The sequence below is a fragment of the Pteropus vampyrus genome, unplaced genomic scaffold (genome assembly GCF_000151845.1).
Source record: "Pteropus vampyrus isolate Shadow unplaced genomic scaffold, Pvam_2.0 Scaffold394, whole genome shotgun sequence".
Taxonomy (NCBI): Eukaryota; Metazoa; Chordata; class Mammalia; order Chiroptera; family Pteropodidae; genus Pteropus; species Pteropus vampyrus.
In genome coordinates, this window is record NW_011889175.1 from 2,375,030 (window position 1) to 2,391,826 (window position 16,797).

The 16,797-nt window shown below is 40.6% G+C and overlaps 1 protein-coding gene across 1 annotated transcript in view; it reads left to right on the forward strand.

Annotated features, from left to right (window-relative positions):
- The first annotated feature begins 7,535 nt into the window (after positions 1 to 7,535).
- The window catches only part of LOC105305779 (beta-2-syntrophin), a 52,297-nt gene continuing 43,035 nt past the window's right edge, over positions 7,536 to 16,797 (forward strand). Inside the window, exon 1 of the mRNA XM_011380581.2 lies at positions 7,536 to 8,166. Within this exon, the coding sequence (XP_011378883.2) occupies positions 7,581 to 8,166 (586 nt within the window). The 5' untranslated portion in view covers positions 7,536 to 7,580. The remainder of the gene's footprint in view (positions 8,167 to 16,797) is intronic.

Here is a 16,797-nt window from a genome sequence, read left to right on the forward strand (position 1 = left end):
CATGCCTGTGGAAACCCAGTATGTGTGGTTTTGTTTGTGTGTTTTTGGGAAGGAGGGCTGTGATACAGGTGGAGAAGTATGCGGGTTCTGCTGACATAGTAAAGTGCTGGTTAAAAAAACATTTTGCTAAATGAACCCTACTCTTGAGTTTGGAAAGGGAAAATATTAGAATTTTAAGGAGAATTAACAGAGGTAATAAGAGGCAAACAGAGCCCAATACTTTATAACGTAAAGGACAACCTATTTCAGGTTCATTTGCTAAGAGTTAACAGATACAAGATTTAGAATGGACACTGCTTCTCAGCCCTGCCTGTTTAGATTTTTTTACAGAGATAGTAATTTAAACAAATAAGTGCAACTTTTTAGGTCCTCTGTGTAAAATAACGTTCCTTTTCTCTTACTTGGATAAATGTCCTCAGTGTGGCATATTCTCCCTGTCTGCATTAGACTGGACTGTTACAACCTTTCAGTAGACAGGAAGATCCTGCCCTTTCTAAGAGATGTTTTAGGTGCTCTTTTGTGTGGTTGAAACCAAAGTTCAAGTCACCAGTCTACATTGAATATGACCAGAAGGAGGCTGGGATGCCTTAAATATTAACTCTCTTGCCTTTCACTGACTGTAGAGCTATAAATTCAAGGAATCTTTATTGACTGGAGTCTTAAGACTTGATTTACTTAACCTTTAAACATTCTGAAACCTTGTGGATCATGGAGAGTGTAATTCTGACAGAGAGGCTCACATTATCTGAGTGAAGAAGTAAAACTTCAGAAAGTAGAAGGCATTCCTTTGCAACATTTCCAGCCACTGGTTTGTATTTCCATAAATGGAATGGGAAGGAAGAGCTTTGGGCCTTGAAATCTTCTTAAGTAGAGAACTTTTGAGTACAAATGAAGCAGAAACTAATTGGGGTGAGTTAGAGAATTTGGGGGAAGAGAAGGGGAAGCAATATTAGATAAGAGGACACATCAGTGCATGTGTTTGGGGTGATTTTACTTTGGGAATTCGTGTAACCTAAATGCCTTATGTTTCTGTTTCAGGCATTTTGCAGACTGCAGCTCATATTTGGGTTCTACAGAAAAATTTGAGACCAGCCTAGAAACAGTCTTTTTTTGCTGACCTGACTCAGATGCTTTAAAGATTCACTTTTCTCATATAGTAAATTAATAATCTGACCTCTAGATAGATAATACACCCTTCACCATGGAGATTACAATAGATTAGACTGGCATATCGGAAGAAAGTTAGAGATTATCTAGTTTGGGGGTTTTTAAGATTTTTTTAAGCATCAAAACTTTCTTCAAATGGAACTTTATCCTGAACTGCAATACATTATATAGAAAAAGGTGAAGCTGTTCTGGTGGTTGGGAGGAGGGATGGGAAGGAAGCAGAGGTTTGTGAAAGGAACTGTGTGTTTCTTGGCCTTATATTTTATGCTCATGGCAATAGAGACCCAAAAGAACAAGGGACACACAATGGTTTGGTAGAGGTGAAGGTGGCATTCTTACAGTTATTTCCTCACTGTCTCTTGGTTATAGAGACCCAGTCATAAGTGTGATGTGATTAGTGGGCATGTTATGCAAAAGATTTTTCATTTCACAGACAGGGAAGGTATTTAAGCATTACTTGCTCTGGATGAGCACTTGATTTAGCTATAACCTTGAGTGCTGTTGGGCATAAAACTGTAGAGTTATAATGAACAACCTAGTATATTGTCTGCTAGTGCTTGCATGGGACTGTGACGCGGGTGAATTTTTGGGAGTGGAATTTATAGCTCATATTGTGTCCGTTTTCTTTCACTTTTAGTTGCCCTTTGGAATGGCTGTATTTTGATCGGCAGTGTTTGAAAGTACTCATTTCCTTACACCTGGACAATATAGTGATAGACTAGTTTTAGCCCATCTAATTTCTTTTGCTAATGAGCTTGCTTAGTTTTTTATGTGTTTTGTCTGTTTAGCTAATTGTGTAAATTGCATATTCATAATCTTTTTTCTAATGCGTTTTTTTTCCTTTCATATTTCAAGGTATTTTCTGGTGTAGATCAGCTCTATGCAGTAAATTGTCTGTGGTAGTGGAAATATTCTGTGTCCATGCTGTACAATAAGATAGTTGCAAGCTACATGTGGCTATTGAGCTCTTGAAATGTGGCTAATGTGACAAAGGAACTGAATTTTTTATTTTATTTAATTTTAATTTAAATATCTACATTTAAAAAAAAAATAAATAAATATCTCCATGTGGCTAGCGGGTTTCATATTGGGCAGCACAGACCTAGCTATTAAGGCTTAGCTTTGTGTCAGTCCTTTGTCTCCAGGAAGTTAAAGAACTTAATACTCATACATTTAGTGAGTACCTACTATATGCTATGTGCCAACAATAGATGAAAGATGATCTCAGCCCTCAAGAACTTCACAGCCTCGTTGAGGAGAGAAACAAGTAGATGAACAATGCTACAGTAGAGATGAGCACAGAGAAGGGGTTGGAGAGAAGGTTGAAAGTAGGAGGTGGTACTAGAGCTAATAACTCTTAGGATTGGTTAGTAATTAGTAAGGTGGAAGGGAGAAGAAAAGAGGCATTCCTGGAGCATTCTCAGTGCAAAGGCCTGAAATGAGGGAGACATAGCCTGTCCAAGGGTCTGCCAGTACCACATGGTCAAAACAGCATATATTAGATATAGAGGAAAATGAGGCTGAGAGGGCAGGCAAGGCCTACCATAGAACTGAGAGGCACTCAGATTCAAAGGAATGGCACAGTGGAAATGCCTCTTCGTGTAAGTAAGGAGCAGAAAAGACTGGAAGTTAGAAGAGGGGCAGAAAAACAGGCTATTGTGTAGGTTCTTGACTTGGGCATCTATATTTGTTTGCTAGGCTGCCATAACAGTGTCACAGACTGGATGGCTTAAACAATAGAAATTTATTTTCTAACAATTCTTGCTTGAGGCTAGAAATCTGAGATTAAGATATTAGCATTGATTTCTTCTAAGGCCTCTCTCCTTGGCTTGTAGATGGCCACCTTCCAGTGTTTCGCATGGTCTTCCCTTTCTGCGTCTGTGTCCTAATCTCTTATAAGTGACTTCATTTTAGTTTAGTTACCTCTGAAAAGATCCTGTCTCTAAATACAGTCACATTCTGTGGGTTAGGACTTCAACCTATAGATTTAGAGGAGACACAGTTCAGCCATAAGAGTCCGTGGAAGGGCTTTAGGGTCTTTGTGAGCCCTGAAGTTTGAATGCTGAATTTCGCACTAGTGTGCTTTTGTTTGAGGCATGTCCACAACATTCTGATGATTCCCAAAGGGATCCATGATCCCTGCAATTGGCTAGTTCATCAGCTAACTCAGGAGGGAGTTAAAGCTGTAGGATGAAGGCCTAGAAATACCATATGCATCAATAAATATGATTTGGTGTTCAATAGTATATAAAAAATGAGAGTCGAAGCTGACTATAAGACTGCAAGTCTTATGAAATTCTGTCCCCCAATTCTGTAAATTGGGGTGCAGGGGGGTCTTATTTGAGGACCTTATTTGAATTTCATGGCAAATTGTGTAATTTCCATGATTGTCCAAAAAAAAACTGGTAATTTTCCATAACTAAGTGGATTCACTGAAACTAACCTTCTGCTTAGTATGTCTTTGCTAATATTTTCCTAAAAAGAAAGTCACAGAGCTACAAAACTGTCACCAGCTGCTTCTTATTAGTAATGTGGTTAGCAGATGTGGGGTTTCATAGTCATAAAGCATGAGATAGTTAATCCATTTTTGTGGGTTTCAGATGGATAGTGATTTATCTTGGGATTAATTTTAAAATGTGCTTGCATCAGCTAAAAGACATATGCACCTTTCTTTCCCTCTTTCACTTTGTTTCTGCTGGAAAGAAGAATACATTTTAGGATGTTTCTCCTGGAAGGCAAAAGAGTACTGCCCATCGAAAAGGACAGTTGATCTCACTGTCTTCTAACTGGAGAAGAGTTATGCGTGGATAATTTTTCAAAGTTGAATGTTTGGTTATCTTACAAACTTATTTCTCCCTTTGACCTCTTTCGTAGTAATTGAGCAGCTCTCGCTTTTGTTCCACTGGCATCAGGCTGTTTTGTGGTAGTGACCAGGCTTGCTAAGGGCTCCAATTTGGCCTGGGGCTCTTTTTCTTTATGAAATTAACACTTAAACCTTGGAATGAGCCCCAGATCTACTAATTCTTTCCTTTGACGGACTCTTGGTGATATGTACTCACTTTCAGCAGAAGTGTAGCTTTATACAAGATCTCTTTGTCACCAAAATTAATTTGGTCATTTGTCCTCTAAGCCTGGAATCAAATGATATCATGGCAGACTCATTCCTAGATAACCATCAAAGGTTTTGTTGTTGCTGTTGAAGCTGAAGGTCAATAGGTAATAATAATAGCAGTGGGTACTTTTTATGGAACTCTTATAGTGTGGCAGGTACATTGCTGCTAAGTACTTTGCATACGTCACTCCGGTCAACCATCCTCAGATGTAGAAGGTATCTGAATTTCTCCAAAGAAGAAACTGAGGCCTATGACCTCAGCCCCTTCATCATTGTCCTATAGCTAGTAAGTGGCTGAACTGCAATTTGAACCTTGTGCTCTTAATTACCATGCTAAATTATGCATCTACTATGAGGGAAAAGGAAAAAACACCCCTGGGTTTTGAGAGGGCATAGAATCAGAGCCTGAGTCATAGAATTATAGGAAATTCTAGAACTGAAGAGAGCTAATTTAACCCTCTAATTTTAAAGCAGCAAAGATCTTTTCCTTGTTCTGAGAAATAGTAAGATAACAGCTTCAGCAGAGGAGAATATATATTGATGGGTGACAAGAGTGGAAGGTTATTAGGAATTATTTCCACCGTTTCCTTTTTTAGAGGTAGATTAACACACCTGTTCAAAAATTATCTAAGCTTGTCTCAGCATCCCTAAAGAAGCTATGGAAACAGATGTGTACTCTTTTTATTTCAGATTTCATTATCCACCATAAGTTGATTTCCACTGAGTAATTGAGATTTCTAAGATGGTAATTTTCACTCTGCAAGGACCCAATAACCTTCCGAGGGATTATTTGAAATGACTACTGTGCAGGAGGCACTGAATTTCAATCGTATGTTTAATGAGTTCCTGTTCTGCAAGGCAATATTTTTGGAATAGTGGGGAAGAAGAAGTCGGGTGGTCTCTGCCCTTCTATATTTTAAAATCTATTTGGACAAGACAGCCAGTCATAAAACAAAATTATTTAAAGGAAAAATCCCAACAAATGGGGTAGGGAAAACGGGAATAAGATCTTACTAGGTGGAAAAGTGGTTGAAAGGGGCAGGAGGTGTGTAGAAGGATGGACTCGGGGATTTGCAAGGCATCACTGGGAGACACTGGATGAGTTTGGCTGATCTGAAAATAGTAATGAAAGAGATTGTTGAAAATTGATTTCAGTTCTGATAGAGAAACTTGTAAAAACAGCTTGTCAATTGGGAATTTTTGTGGATGTATTTTAAAACTACTTAGTAAAAAAAACCCCAACTAATCCAAATCTTCATTATCTTCTCCCAGGGTTAAATATTTTGTTACATAACTTACTGTCTTACCTAAGTGCCCTCATTTACTATTTGGTTGAAAGATCTATAACTTCCTCCAACCCTATTGACCGAAAGGTCTTGAAACTTTTAGAATTTCCAGCATTTCTCTTACTGATAAAGGTGTCCTCAAATGCCCAACCTCTGGGTGATTACATATGTAAAAGTGTTCAAAGTAGTGCTCATACTCTAAGGAATCAGCTGCCAAGTGCTCTCTAATAAGCAGAAATTTCACATAACGCAGGCCTCGGGGGGCTTATGCCTCAGCTGGAGCAAAGCCAGAAATGTCCGTGACTGAAGGTGCACTTGGGTACATTGGGACCAGCTGGAACAGTGAGCTGGCCTTCCTGCAAATTGATTAGGAGAGGGCTGAAGAGTTGAGCTTCTGCTGACATATGCAACTTGGAAAATCCTGCTCTACTAATTGCAGAGAGGATTCTGCTGTAATGATTTTTTTGGGTAAGATACTTTTCTCATTTTGAATTTTTTCTTCATTTGGGCTCTGGCTGCTTTCCAGTTTCTATTTTTATTGTTTAAACTCCTGGTATAGGAAGTTTTGCTTACACATGAATGTGTGTTCATAGAGTGGTGCATCGGACATGGCTTACGAGCTTCAACATGTACTTCGTGAGCTAGCAGGTATACAGCCCCGTTTACAGGAATTGGTGCACACTTCCTCTACTTGCAGCCCCCCAACCCGTGCCTTGCCAATGAAAACATGAGGTTTTCACTTTTACTGAAGTCAAGTCAGAGGTCACCTTGACCTTATATTTTTGCTGAGATCTCTCTCAACAGTGTGATTTCTGGACCCTCATTTTTGAGGTCTGAGATATGTAGTAGTAAAGAAAAGCACTGAACCAGGAGCTAGGAGATCTGAGTTTTCTGTTTCCTTACTGTGGACTTTGGGCCAGAGTCTTTGGCTCTCTGGACCCCAGTTTCCTCAGCTCTTCCAGCCCAAGAAGCTAGAGGAAGCAGGTAGATTGCATCACCCATATTTTCTGATAAAAGCCATTGCAGGCTCTGCAGAGTGCATGCAATTTCTGGAGCCTCCCATCTATACTTGGTCCAACAAAATGCCTCCAGGATAAGAAAGTCAGATCTGCAAAACCAAGTCCAAACTCTTTGATATTTGATTTTTTGAGGCTTTTCACACTCATATCCTGCTGCCTCCACTGATCTTGTGCTCTGTTCACATTGGCATTATGGAATTCTTCCTAAGTAACCATCATTCTGCAAGTAACTCTGAGTCCTATACCAATCATACCTGCAAGGACTGAAGAAGCTATGATCCCCTCTCGCATTACAGGCAAGTAAACAGGTGACTACAGAGCAGATTCATGTCTCTGGACCTTTGCTTATGCAGTTCCCTCTGCTCCACCTACCTATTCGCCTTCTATTGTGATCTCTGTGAAGCTGACCCCAGGCCCAACAGAATGTTGCTTCTACTCTGCTCTCAGGGCGTTTTCTGTGTGTCATTTAACCACATAGTATCACACCAGGTTGGTTGGATCTTCCTTTTCCTTCTCTACCAGACCGCTAGCTATCAGCTGCGGTACATTTTACTCAGCTCCTCTCCAGGCCTCAAAAAGAGCACAGCGGCAGAGCCCTAAGTAGATCCGAATGAACCAATCAATGCAAGAATGAACGTGCAACTCAGTCTTGCAGTCTTGCAAAGTGCTTCTCGAAGCTGATCTTGCTTGCCGTGCCCACGCAGCTCCCGGGAACTGCACGGTACAGGTCGGAAGTTTGTGTGTGGGGGGGTGGGGGGGACCCGTCGGTAGCGAACATAAGGAGAACATGAGATGGACCCCCACAGCGATCCTGCTGCCCACGTCCGGTGAGCTGCAAAGGAGTGGACTGCGGGCAACTCCTTAACCTCCCGGAAGCGGCTCCTCTCCCCGCCCCCAGGTGGGCGTACCCTCATGAATAATGAATCACCGCGTGGGGAGGGGCCGGGCCCGCCCCCTCGGGCGGGAAGAGGGAAGCGCTGAAGCTGCCTGACTGGAATGAGGGTAGCTGCGGCAACTGCGGCGGCGGGAGCGGGGCCGGCCATGGCGGTGTGGACGCGGGCCACCAAAGCGGGGCTGGTGGAGCTACTCCTAAGGGAGCGCTGGGTCCGGGTGGTGGCCGAACTGAGCGGGGAGAGCCTGAGTCTGACGGGCGACGCCGCGGCGGCTGAGGCCGAGCCCGCTCTGGGGCCGGCGGCGGCCGCTTTCAACGGCCTCCCGAACGGCGGCGGCGGCGGCGCCGGCGACTCGTTGCCCGGGAGCCCGAGCCGCGGCCTGGGTCCCCCGAGCCCGCTTGCGCCACCGCGGGGCCCGGCTTCTGAGGCGGGCGCGTCGCCGCCGGTGCGTCGGGTGCGGGTGGTGAAACAGGAGGCGGGCGGCCTGGGCATCAGCATCAAAGGCGGCCGCGAGAACCGGATGCCGATCCTCATCTCCAAGATCTTCCCGGGTCTGGCGGCGGACCAGAGCCGGGCACTGCGGCTGGGCGACGCCATCCTGTCGGTGAACGGCACGGACCTGCGCCAGGCCACCCACGACCAGGCCGTGCAAGCGCTGAAGCGCGCGGGCAAGGAGGTGCTGCTGGAGGGTGAGCGGGGCCGGCGGGCGGCGGGCTGGCGGGCCGGCGGGCCGGCGCTCACTTTGTTTCGGCCACCCTGCCCCTTTTGCAGAGCGAGCCCGTTCCCTCCCCCTCCGAGGCCTCGTCTTCCCCTCAGCTGGTGTGGCCCGGCTCTCCCCGGACTTAGAGCATGGAAAAACTGATGCTCCTTGCAGGAAAAGTTGGGCAGCCGCCGAAGTGTAGCTTGCAGTCCCCTAAGGAAGACTCGGTTGAGATTTAGTATAAAGCAGCCGCGCTCGAAGCCTCGCCTCTGCACATTAAGCTGACACTAAGAACTAGAGGGCCGAGTTCTGGAGGTCTCCTTTTGCCTCCTAAGAAGTACCGGGTTAGCGCTTTCTTCACTCATTTTTGGCTCCCCGGGGCGGGCGGGTCTGTTTTAAAAAAAAAAAAAAGAAAGAAAAAGAAAAAAAATCGTCTACACCGTTGCCAGCGGTATGCTTGGGCGAACCACCAAAACGCTGGTTAATTTATGGGAATTTAACCCATCGTTGGCTCTCAACAATAACCATAGGAGATCATAGCATTTCCTTGAAGCGAGAAAGCTGAAACAGCAAGTTTGTGTGGTTAATGAGCCTTGTTTAACAGTAGAGGCTCACGTGTTCGAACATTTACTGCCAACTAGAGTTTTGCCCCTTTTGCAAGAGACTGGTGCCAGCTTCCTACCATTCACGGGCGTGCTGCTGCAAGGCTTTAAGCTTTTAGAAGCCTGAAATGTTAAATCGCAAGATGTGTTTGAATAGCCAGGAGTATTATTTACTTTAATATATATGTGGTCTGTAACCTGTATCTTTTATGGTGAATTTATGGAACTAAGATAGAATTAAATCTCTTCTCCTTGGAGGAATCATGCATGTTGGAGGTGATAGAGTATTGTAAATGTGAGCAGAGAAGCCAGTTGCTTACTTCAGTTTTTGAGCGATTGGCTTTCTTTCATTGGTGATTCAGTCATTCAGTGAGCATTTATTGCTGGCCATATAGAAGAGAATATAAAAGACGATGGATCTATTTGGTCTCTAGTTGAGGAAATAATAGAAAAATGCAAGACTAACAAGTTCTTGATTATGTAGTGCAAACTATATATAAATGCCAAGGGAATGCAAAATTAGGAATTAGTGGAAATCAGGATTAGTCAGGGAGGACTTTTTCAAGGAGCTGAATCTTGAGCCAGGACTCCAAGAAGGTGATGGACATAGGCAGAGATGAGTCAGGAGGGTATTCCTGGCAGAGGAAGAACAGAGGGAAGGGGTAGGGAGCAGGAGATAGGAAGAGACCAATCCTCAAACTGAGGCCAAAAGTCCAACCTGGCAAGGTGATTTTCACTTTTTTCAAAATCGCTGGTAAATATTTGGCAAAATATTAGTTTGCAAGTAAATGATTGAATGTGCTCCAATTGTGAAATTCCAGTGTCCCACTTTATAATATCTTATTTATAAATCTTATTTATGTCTCACTTATAGGTGGGACTAGACACTGCTCATAAATTAGTGTTAATAAAAGAAGTAGAATTACAGATTGTGGCTTGGGCGGCGTGTATTTGAAAAATCGTTTACCTTAAACATATACCTTAAAGTTGGCCTCGCTGAGCATTTGGTTATATATTCTTAGAGCCAGAATTTGAATATGGTACTGTTTATGTAGTACTTAGTGGTGATGGGCAGACATTTCAACTCTTTACACCATAGTTTTTAAAATATAGTTTTTGTTTAAATATAATTTGAAGTGCTATTTATACCAATTAAATGAAAATCACCTAGTATTCATTAGTCTAAAATGGACCACATATGCGTTTAGAAGGAGGGTTTGCAAACGACGGCGTAACATTTTACTGAATGCCTTTTTACCTAACACACAGGTTCTGCTTTATTTTCCCACTTTGGAGAAGACAAGCAGGTTTTGTCCCTATATGTTGGGGGGAGTATGAAATTGCACTTCCAAGCCAGGGGATATAAAAATAAAATTACTTAGAATAAGCAAAAATCACTGAAAACAGTGACTTAATTGAACCAGTCAAACTATTTAAAATAGAGAGCTGATGTCCCATCTAGGTAGGCCACTTTTAAAAGAGGTTTTTATGCATAGCTCTTAAAATTTTGGAACTGTATTGTCCTTTCATTAGATGTCTCAAAACTTGAAAAACTGCCTAAACATAGCACAGTGATGCTCTTTTGTGGTGTGGGCAGGGAATTTCAGGCATGCCCTTGCCACCCCCAAGCCAAAGAAAGCTGTAGTCTCTGGTTGCCTGCGGTTAGGGGACTGAGTTAAAGTGTTCCTATTTATCTTATGGGTTGGTAGGGATTATTCATTTATACATCTAACATTTATTCAACTCTGCCCTGTGCCAGAAGCAGTTGAGGATACCTAATTCCTGCCCTCAGGAAGTTTGGAGTTGAGATAACAAATAAGTACAGCAAAGGGCTAAAGCAAAGGGCTGTTAACAGGACACGAAGGAGAGATCTCTAGAAGACCACAGTGGGGGTCAGAGGTTACAGTGCCTAGGAAGAGGTTGATGGAGAAGTTGAAGCATGAATTGAGCCTTCCCCTAAGAAGAGAAAGCTGCCACCAGTGAAGACATGCAAGTGAGAGACATTAAGAAGGTATTCTGCTGAGTGAGGGTAGAGTACAATTGTGGACTTTGTGGTCAAACAGGAGCTTATTTCTAGCTAGTGGTTTGTAACCCCTAGCAAGTTACTCAACCTTGCTAAACCTTAGTTTCCTCATCTGTAAAACCAGGATGGTGATAACGCCTCCTTCAAAGGTTGTTATTCATTTGACATTTTATGTGCTGGGCCCTTTTTTTTAGGGACTGGAGTACAGCAGTAAACAACAAAAAACAAAGTCTGAATGAGGAAGGTAGGACTGGGTCATGAAGGTGTGCCTTGCATTAACAAAGACACTCTCAGAATAGCCAGGATAACAAGTTGTTAAATCTAAGGCTCTATTTTACTTGAAAAGAAATACCTGATAAGAATAAGAGTTATTTTAAGTGAACAGGTTAAGAATGAGTTTGCATTTCTTGGATGCCAACATCTTTTCCTAATCTTATTGTCTTGTTTTCCTGTCATCTCTGGTATAAACCAACTTTTTTTACCCTTAAATTTTGCGTTTAGTTTCCCATACATCTGACTTTTCCTTCACACTTGCTGCTCAGAACCTTAAAACTAGCTGTTTACTGTGTACTTGTAGTTTTGGCTAGTGACTGTTAGGATTGATGTTAAAATTTGCAGATATACAGATTGTAAGCATAAAGGGTGACTACTTACCTATCAGATATCGTATGTTGAATTTATCCTGTATCCTGGGTGCTAGAAATAGGATTTATGCAGAAAGCTTCTATAATTTATATTTTTAGGGCTTTAAAATTGGCTAAATGAACACGAATTAGATTATACATCAAAGTGTTCTGGAGAAGGTTAGGAAAAACTATATTAAGTGTCCAGTTTAAGGTTTGATATTTGAGAAAAGATCAATATTTTTGAAGCAATTCTCATTGGAATGTTGTTGGAAAATCATTTTTATTGCCTAAATATGATTTTAAAAATATTGTTATCGGATCTATTAAGAAAATGGTTAAGTGTATAGAGGAAGTGGATTGGTATGAAATTTAACTTTAGAATTAAAAATAATTTTTGTATGTAGAATGGTTAGAGATTTTGAGTGTTATATATAATATGGCTCGTTGTATATGTTAGGGGACATGTAACAAATACTGCTGACATTATTAGGCTACTAAAATAAAGAAGTTACTTTGGATTCCTTCACTGCCACTTTCTTCATTGTATGTTGAATAAGTTGAGAGTCTCCTAGGGAAACATTTTACATTTTCTATGAGGCTGGTGTATATTAATTAATGTAGCTCTTAAAGAACAACTAAATTGTCAGGACATTTGTGTTTCTCTGTTCTTTTATTTAGCTAGCCTCTTTATATTTCACTTGAATGATTAGATGTGTTTATATGAGAAGCTATGTCTTTGTAACCAGATTATTTCTTATGGAGTCTCTTTCATGCTAAAATATCTTCAAATTATTATCAAAATGAGAAGTTTATTCTAATACAGAGTGGTTATGAAAATTCTAAGAACATTTTTAGAAACCATAACCAGGCTTTAATTTAGATCTCAACTGATAACTCAGTAACTTGAACTGATATAGTTCCTGTTGTGTAGACCTTCTGGGATAAAGGTTACTTTACTTTGTGATCAAATGTGTGTCTTTGTACATAAGAGATGAGGTACAGCCTGTGGCTATGGAACAGTGGTCATTTAAGGGTCCAATCACTTTCCTTGGCTAGATTAATACACTGTCCTATCTGAAAAACAAATAATGCTGCTTGTTTGCTTTTTCCACTAAATAGTATAATAATGCGTTGCATTTTTATCAGAACTTTAAAATTATCTTTGCATTTTTATCTGTATTTTTTTCATTTGACCTTTACACAGTCCTTTGAAGTGGTGGGCTGTTTATCTTGTTTTACAGACGATTACACTGCAGTTCATTAAAGTTGAGAGTTACCAAAGGTCTCAGAATTTCTTTTGATTTTTAGAGGAAAATTTTTAATGTTTCTTTTGGGCAAGAGGAAAAATCTTACTTAGAATTTAAAAAGTTGTAAAGGCTCATCTTCCAGATGAGGAATTAATGACCAGAGAGGTTAAGTGGCATGTTTAATTAGTGGTGGAACTTGGACTAAAACCCAGTCCAGTTCTTCTTCCCTTGTACCATGCTACCTACAACCAGTTGGTCAGATCTTTTAGCATCTCCTATGCATCATCATGTTGCATTGTGTTAAGAGATCAGTGTGCAAAAAAGTTGAACGTGGTCCCTGGCATCAAAGCACTTGGACCAAAATTGGAGAGAGAAAGCTACCACATCGAGAGTAATTGCTAAAATATGTAGTACTCGCTCTTCAAGAGTTCTCTGAAGGGACTGATCCATTGAGGGATGGAAGCGTTGAGCATGACTTCGTGGGGAAAGGATAATTTGATCTGAGGCTTGTGGGACAGGTCGCTTTTCTATGTGGAAGGCAGCCCAAGCTGAGGGGTAACCTGAGCAAAAGCCAAAATGAACATGATATATGATAGGAAGTGAGGAGAATAGGATTGGATTTAAGGAAAGAAAATTAGTCTGTGTATATAGTTTGGAGCTAGATTATGCAAGGCCTTGAAAGTCAGCAAAGGAATTTGGTCCTTTTCATTCTTCCTTAGTCAACATTTATTAAGTACCTACTGCAAACAAGTTGTTCCCATAGATGCTGGGAATTCAAAATTGGAAGTAATCCCTGCCCCTTAGGCAAATAAGGAAACAGTTATAGCAGTGCTTTAAAAGAGGTGAGAACATGGTGCCCTGGAGACAAAGAAGTGCAAAGGGATAGCACTTCAAAGATGAGAAAGTGATAAGTATACGTGTGTTAAGAGAAGTAAAAACAGATAAGGTATGGGAAGTGTATATTGGGAGAGCAGGCTGGAAAGGCCAAATCATCAAGGGCCTTGTATGTAGTGCCAAGCAGTGGTCTCTAAGTGATGTTTACATTTACTTTTCAAGAAGATCTTGAGCTTTATTAATATTGTGTAGATGACACTGAGTCTCTCATTTAGTCTTTTGAGACAGTGCCATTACACATTCTATATACAAGGTGATGTCTTGAGGGAAAAGTGGAAGCTTCACAAGGCAGAGGGATTGAGAGTAGTGACTTTACTTATTTGTCTTTATTATCACATTGCAACTTATTGCAGTTTACTTCTTGAGTCTGAGTGGATTTACATGATATTATCAGCTTTTAACTAAATTCGTCTTTACACAGCGAACAAGTGGCTTAAAGATTTGCACAAAGAAACCATGGGTTGAAGATAATTCTAACACCACAAACAATAACAAAAAGATAAAGCTGACATTTCTTGTAGTAGCTCTTTGACCATATCTGTCAGGAAAACAGCCTAAAAAATGAAATTGCCAAGAAGACTATTTGAAATGTGGATTAACACATCATTAATGAATTTTACCCTAAAAATGTATTGTACTTTGAGTCGTATAGTAGCTAATGATAGTATGACTTCATCAGGGATGTTTGTATTTATTTCATCTTTATCTTATTCTTTCTCGAGTTCTATATTTTATGTATCTTTTATAACATATGCATTAATAAATATTCATAGATGGAGGGTGTCCACTCACATTTTTCCTGATGAGTGTGTACCATTAAACATTTTAGGCCTGGAAAGGCACTCAGGCTTTACAGTCCTTTAAATGAGGAAGTGCTTCAAATGAGGGAGTGATGTCTTACAAAGTTCAGAGTGGCAGATGGAATGTAGGAGCTCGAGACATGAGGTAAGAGAATGCAGTTATGAGGGTGTTGCAAGACCCAAGGATAATGAGACTAGATAGTACAGTATAAAGCTGAAAAATATTGAGGAGATAGAAACAACAGGTTTAAATAATCAGTTTGTTTGGGGGCTGAGGTAGAGAGAAAAGTGGAGGATAGCTCCTAGATTTTTGGCTTGGGAAAGTGGATAACTATGAAACAAAAATGAACGGGAGAAGCACTAGTTTCTTGAGTGAAGATAAGTTTGATTTTAGACATTTTGAATTCGAGTTACCTGTACAACAACCTGGTGCAAAAGGCCAGTAGCTGGTTTGAAGTACAGGTCTGTAATTCAAGAGAGATGTTAGAACGGAACTGAAGATTTGAGATGTAATCATCGAGAGAGAGTGCAAATTAAAAAGAGAAGTAGAATTAGGATGGAAGACCGCAGAACTCCTCCATTTAAAGTGAGAGTGGAAGAAGAGGAATCTGGAAAGAAATGAGCCAGAAGGTAGGGACAAAGTCTGAAGCAAATGGTGCAGTAGAAGTCAGGGAGGCAAGAGTTTCAAAGAGAGAGAGAGATGATCAGTATCTTCACATGCTACAGAAGCCAGGAAAGTCAAGAACAACTAACTAGTCCATTGGATTTGGTAATGAGAGAACAAGACTGTTAGAGTGCTCGTAAGAGCAGTTTCAGCAGCGTGATGGGAGCAGAAGGCAGTGAGTTGACTGCGCTTTTTAAAAGCTTCTCAGAAAAATAGAAGAAGCAAAGATGGTAACTAGAGTTGAATGAAGTGTCCAAAGAAGGTTTTACTTTTGTGGTGGCTTGTTTTTTATTTTGTTATAAATGAGAAAGAATTAGCACATACTTGTATAGCAAGGAGAAGAGGCCAACAGAGGGAGAAAGAGGTTGAAGAGATAAAAAGGGTGGAGAACTGATGCAATCTATTTTTGAGCCAGGAAGTGACACGATGGGAACAGAATTTTGGGTTGGCAGCAGTGGATGCACTGAATGCAATGCAAGGAGGAAAGACCAAAGGTAGGAAAACTACAGCTGTTGTAGCAAAACGCAATCCACAGAGGTGATAACCATTGAAGAGGTGGGGGTGATAGTGGTAGTGGTAGCACTGGGAATACAGAGGAAGATTCAGTTCAAGAAATATTTTAAAATAGGCTATTCTTGTCAGGGGAGAGCAGAATCCATTGGGGACCTTCTCCTACCCAGACAGCCTCTTTCTGACTGCCTGTACACCCAAAGAATCTCTGGCAGTGAGCCTGTGTTACTAGCACAGGCGTTTGATTCCTCAGAGATATTGGGGTGGAAAATTGAGAGCCACTGTTTTAAAGGAAGAAATGACAGGATGTGGGGGCAGACTGGATATAGTGAATTAGCCCTGAGATTTCTATCTAGGGACAGTGGAAGATTGGTTGTTACCAGTGGTGGTTGGGAGGGGGGGGGATGGAATAATTGGGAGAGTGTTAAATTTATATCATTTAGCTTTGTTATAAAGCACTTAGGCAGAGTAATTCTGCCAGCTGTGGGGAGTGAGAAGAAAAATTTTAGTTTATAAACGTTATATAGAGTTACACAGCATGAGAACATATCCTTCCTTTAAAGGATATTTTTTTCTGGATGAGAGAAATGAGCTTTTGGCTTCCTCTGGAGAAATGATAGTGTGTTCAGGCGAGTTTAATATTTTGTGCCTGGAGAAATACAGTTAATTTAGTTATTTTATTTAAGTACTATTCTAAGGAAAATACACTGATTCCTTCATAAAATTTGTGTTTGATCTCTATGTGAAAACAAAACTCATGAAATAGTTTTGTATATGAACAAAGTGCCAGTGACTATGGTGTCAGTAGATTTGCCTTGTGGAAAGAGTAAAGAGTTACAAAACGCAAATTTGCTTTTGTTTCTGTGACTGGCTCCCAAGACATTGCTAGAATGCTTTGATATATTTTGAATACATGATGTGTAGGTTTTTGTTTTTTTTTTATTCCTTTGGCTTTTCTACAACATTTTTTCTTTCTACCACCTTCTGACCCTGTTGTTTTTAAATTTGCAAATTATTTAGAACACTTTTATGAAAAGTAAACTTAATGGGATAGAGATGAGAAAGTTGAATCGTGTATCTTTCCACTTAATTAATCTGTCATCTATATATAAAATGTTAAAACTCACACTTGGAAAAGAGAAGCTTTGGTTTTTTTGTTGTTGTTGAAAGAGACTCAGAAAAATTATAGATTTATTTATTTTTAGTAAAACGAGTTGATCAACTAACAAAAATTTTTAAAAAGCACAGAAATCT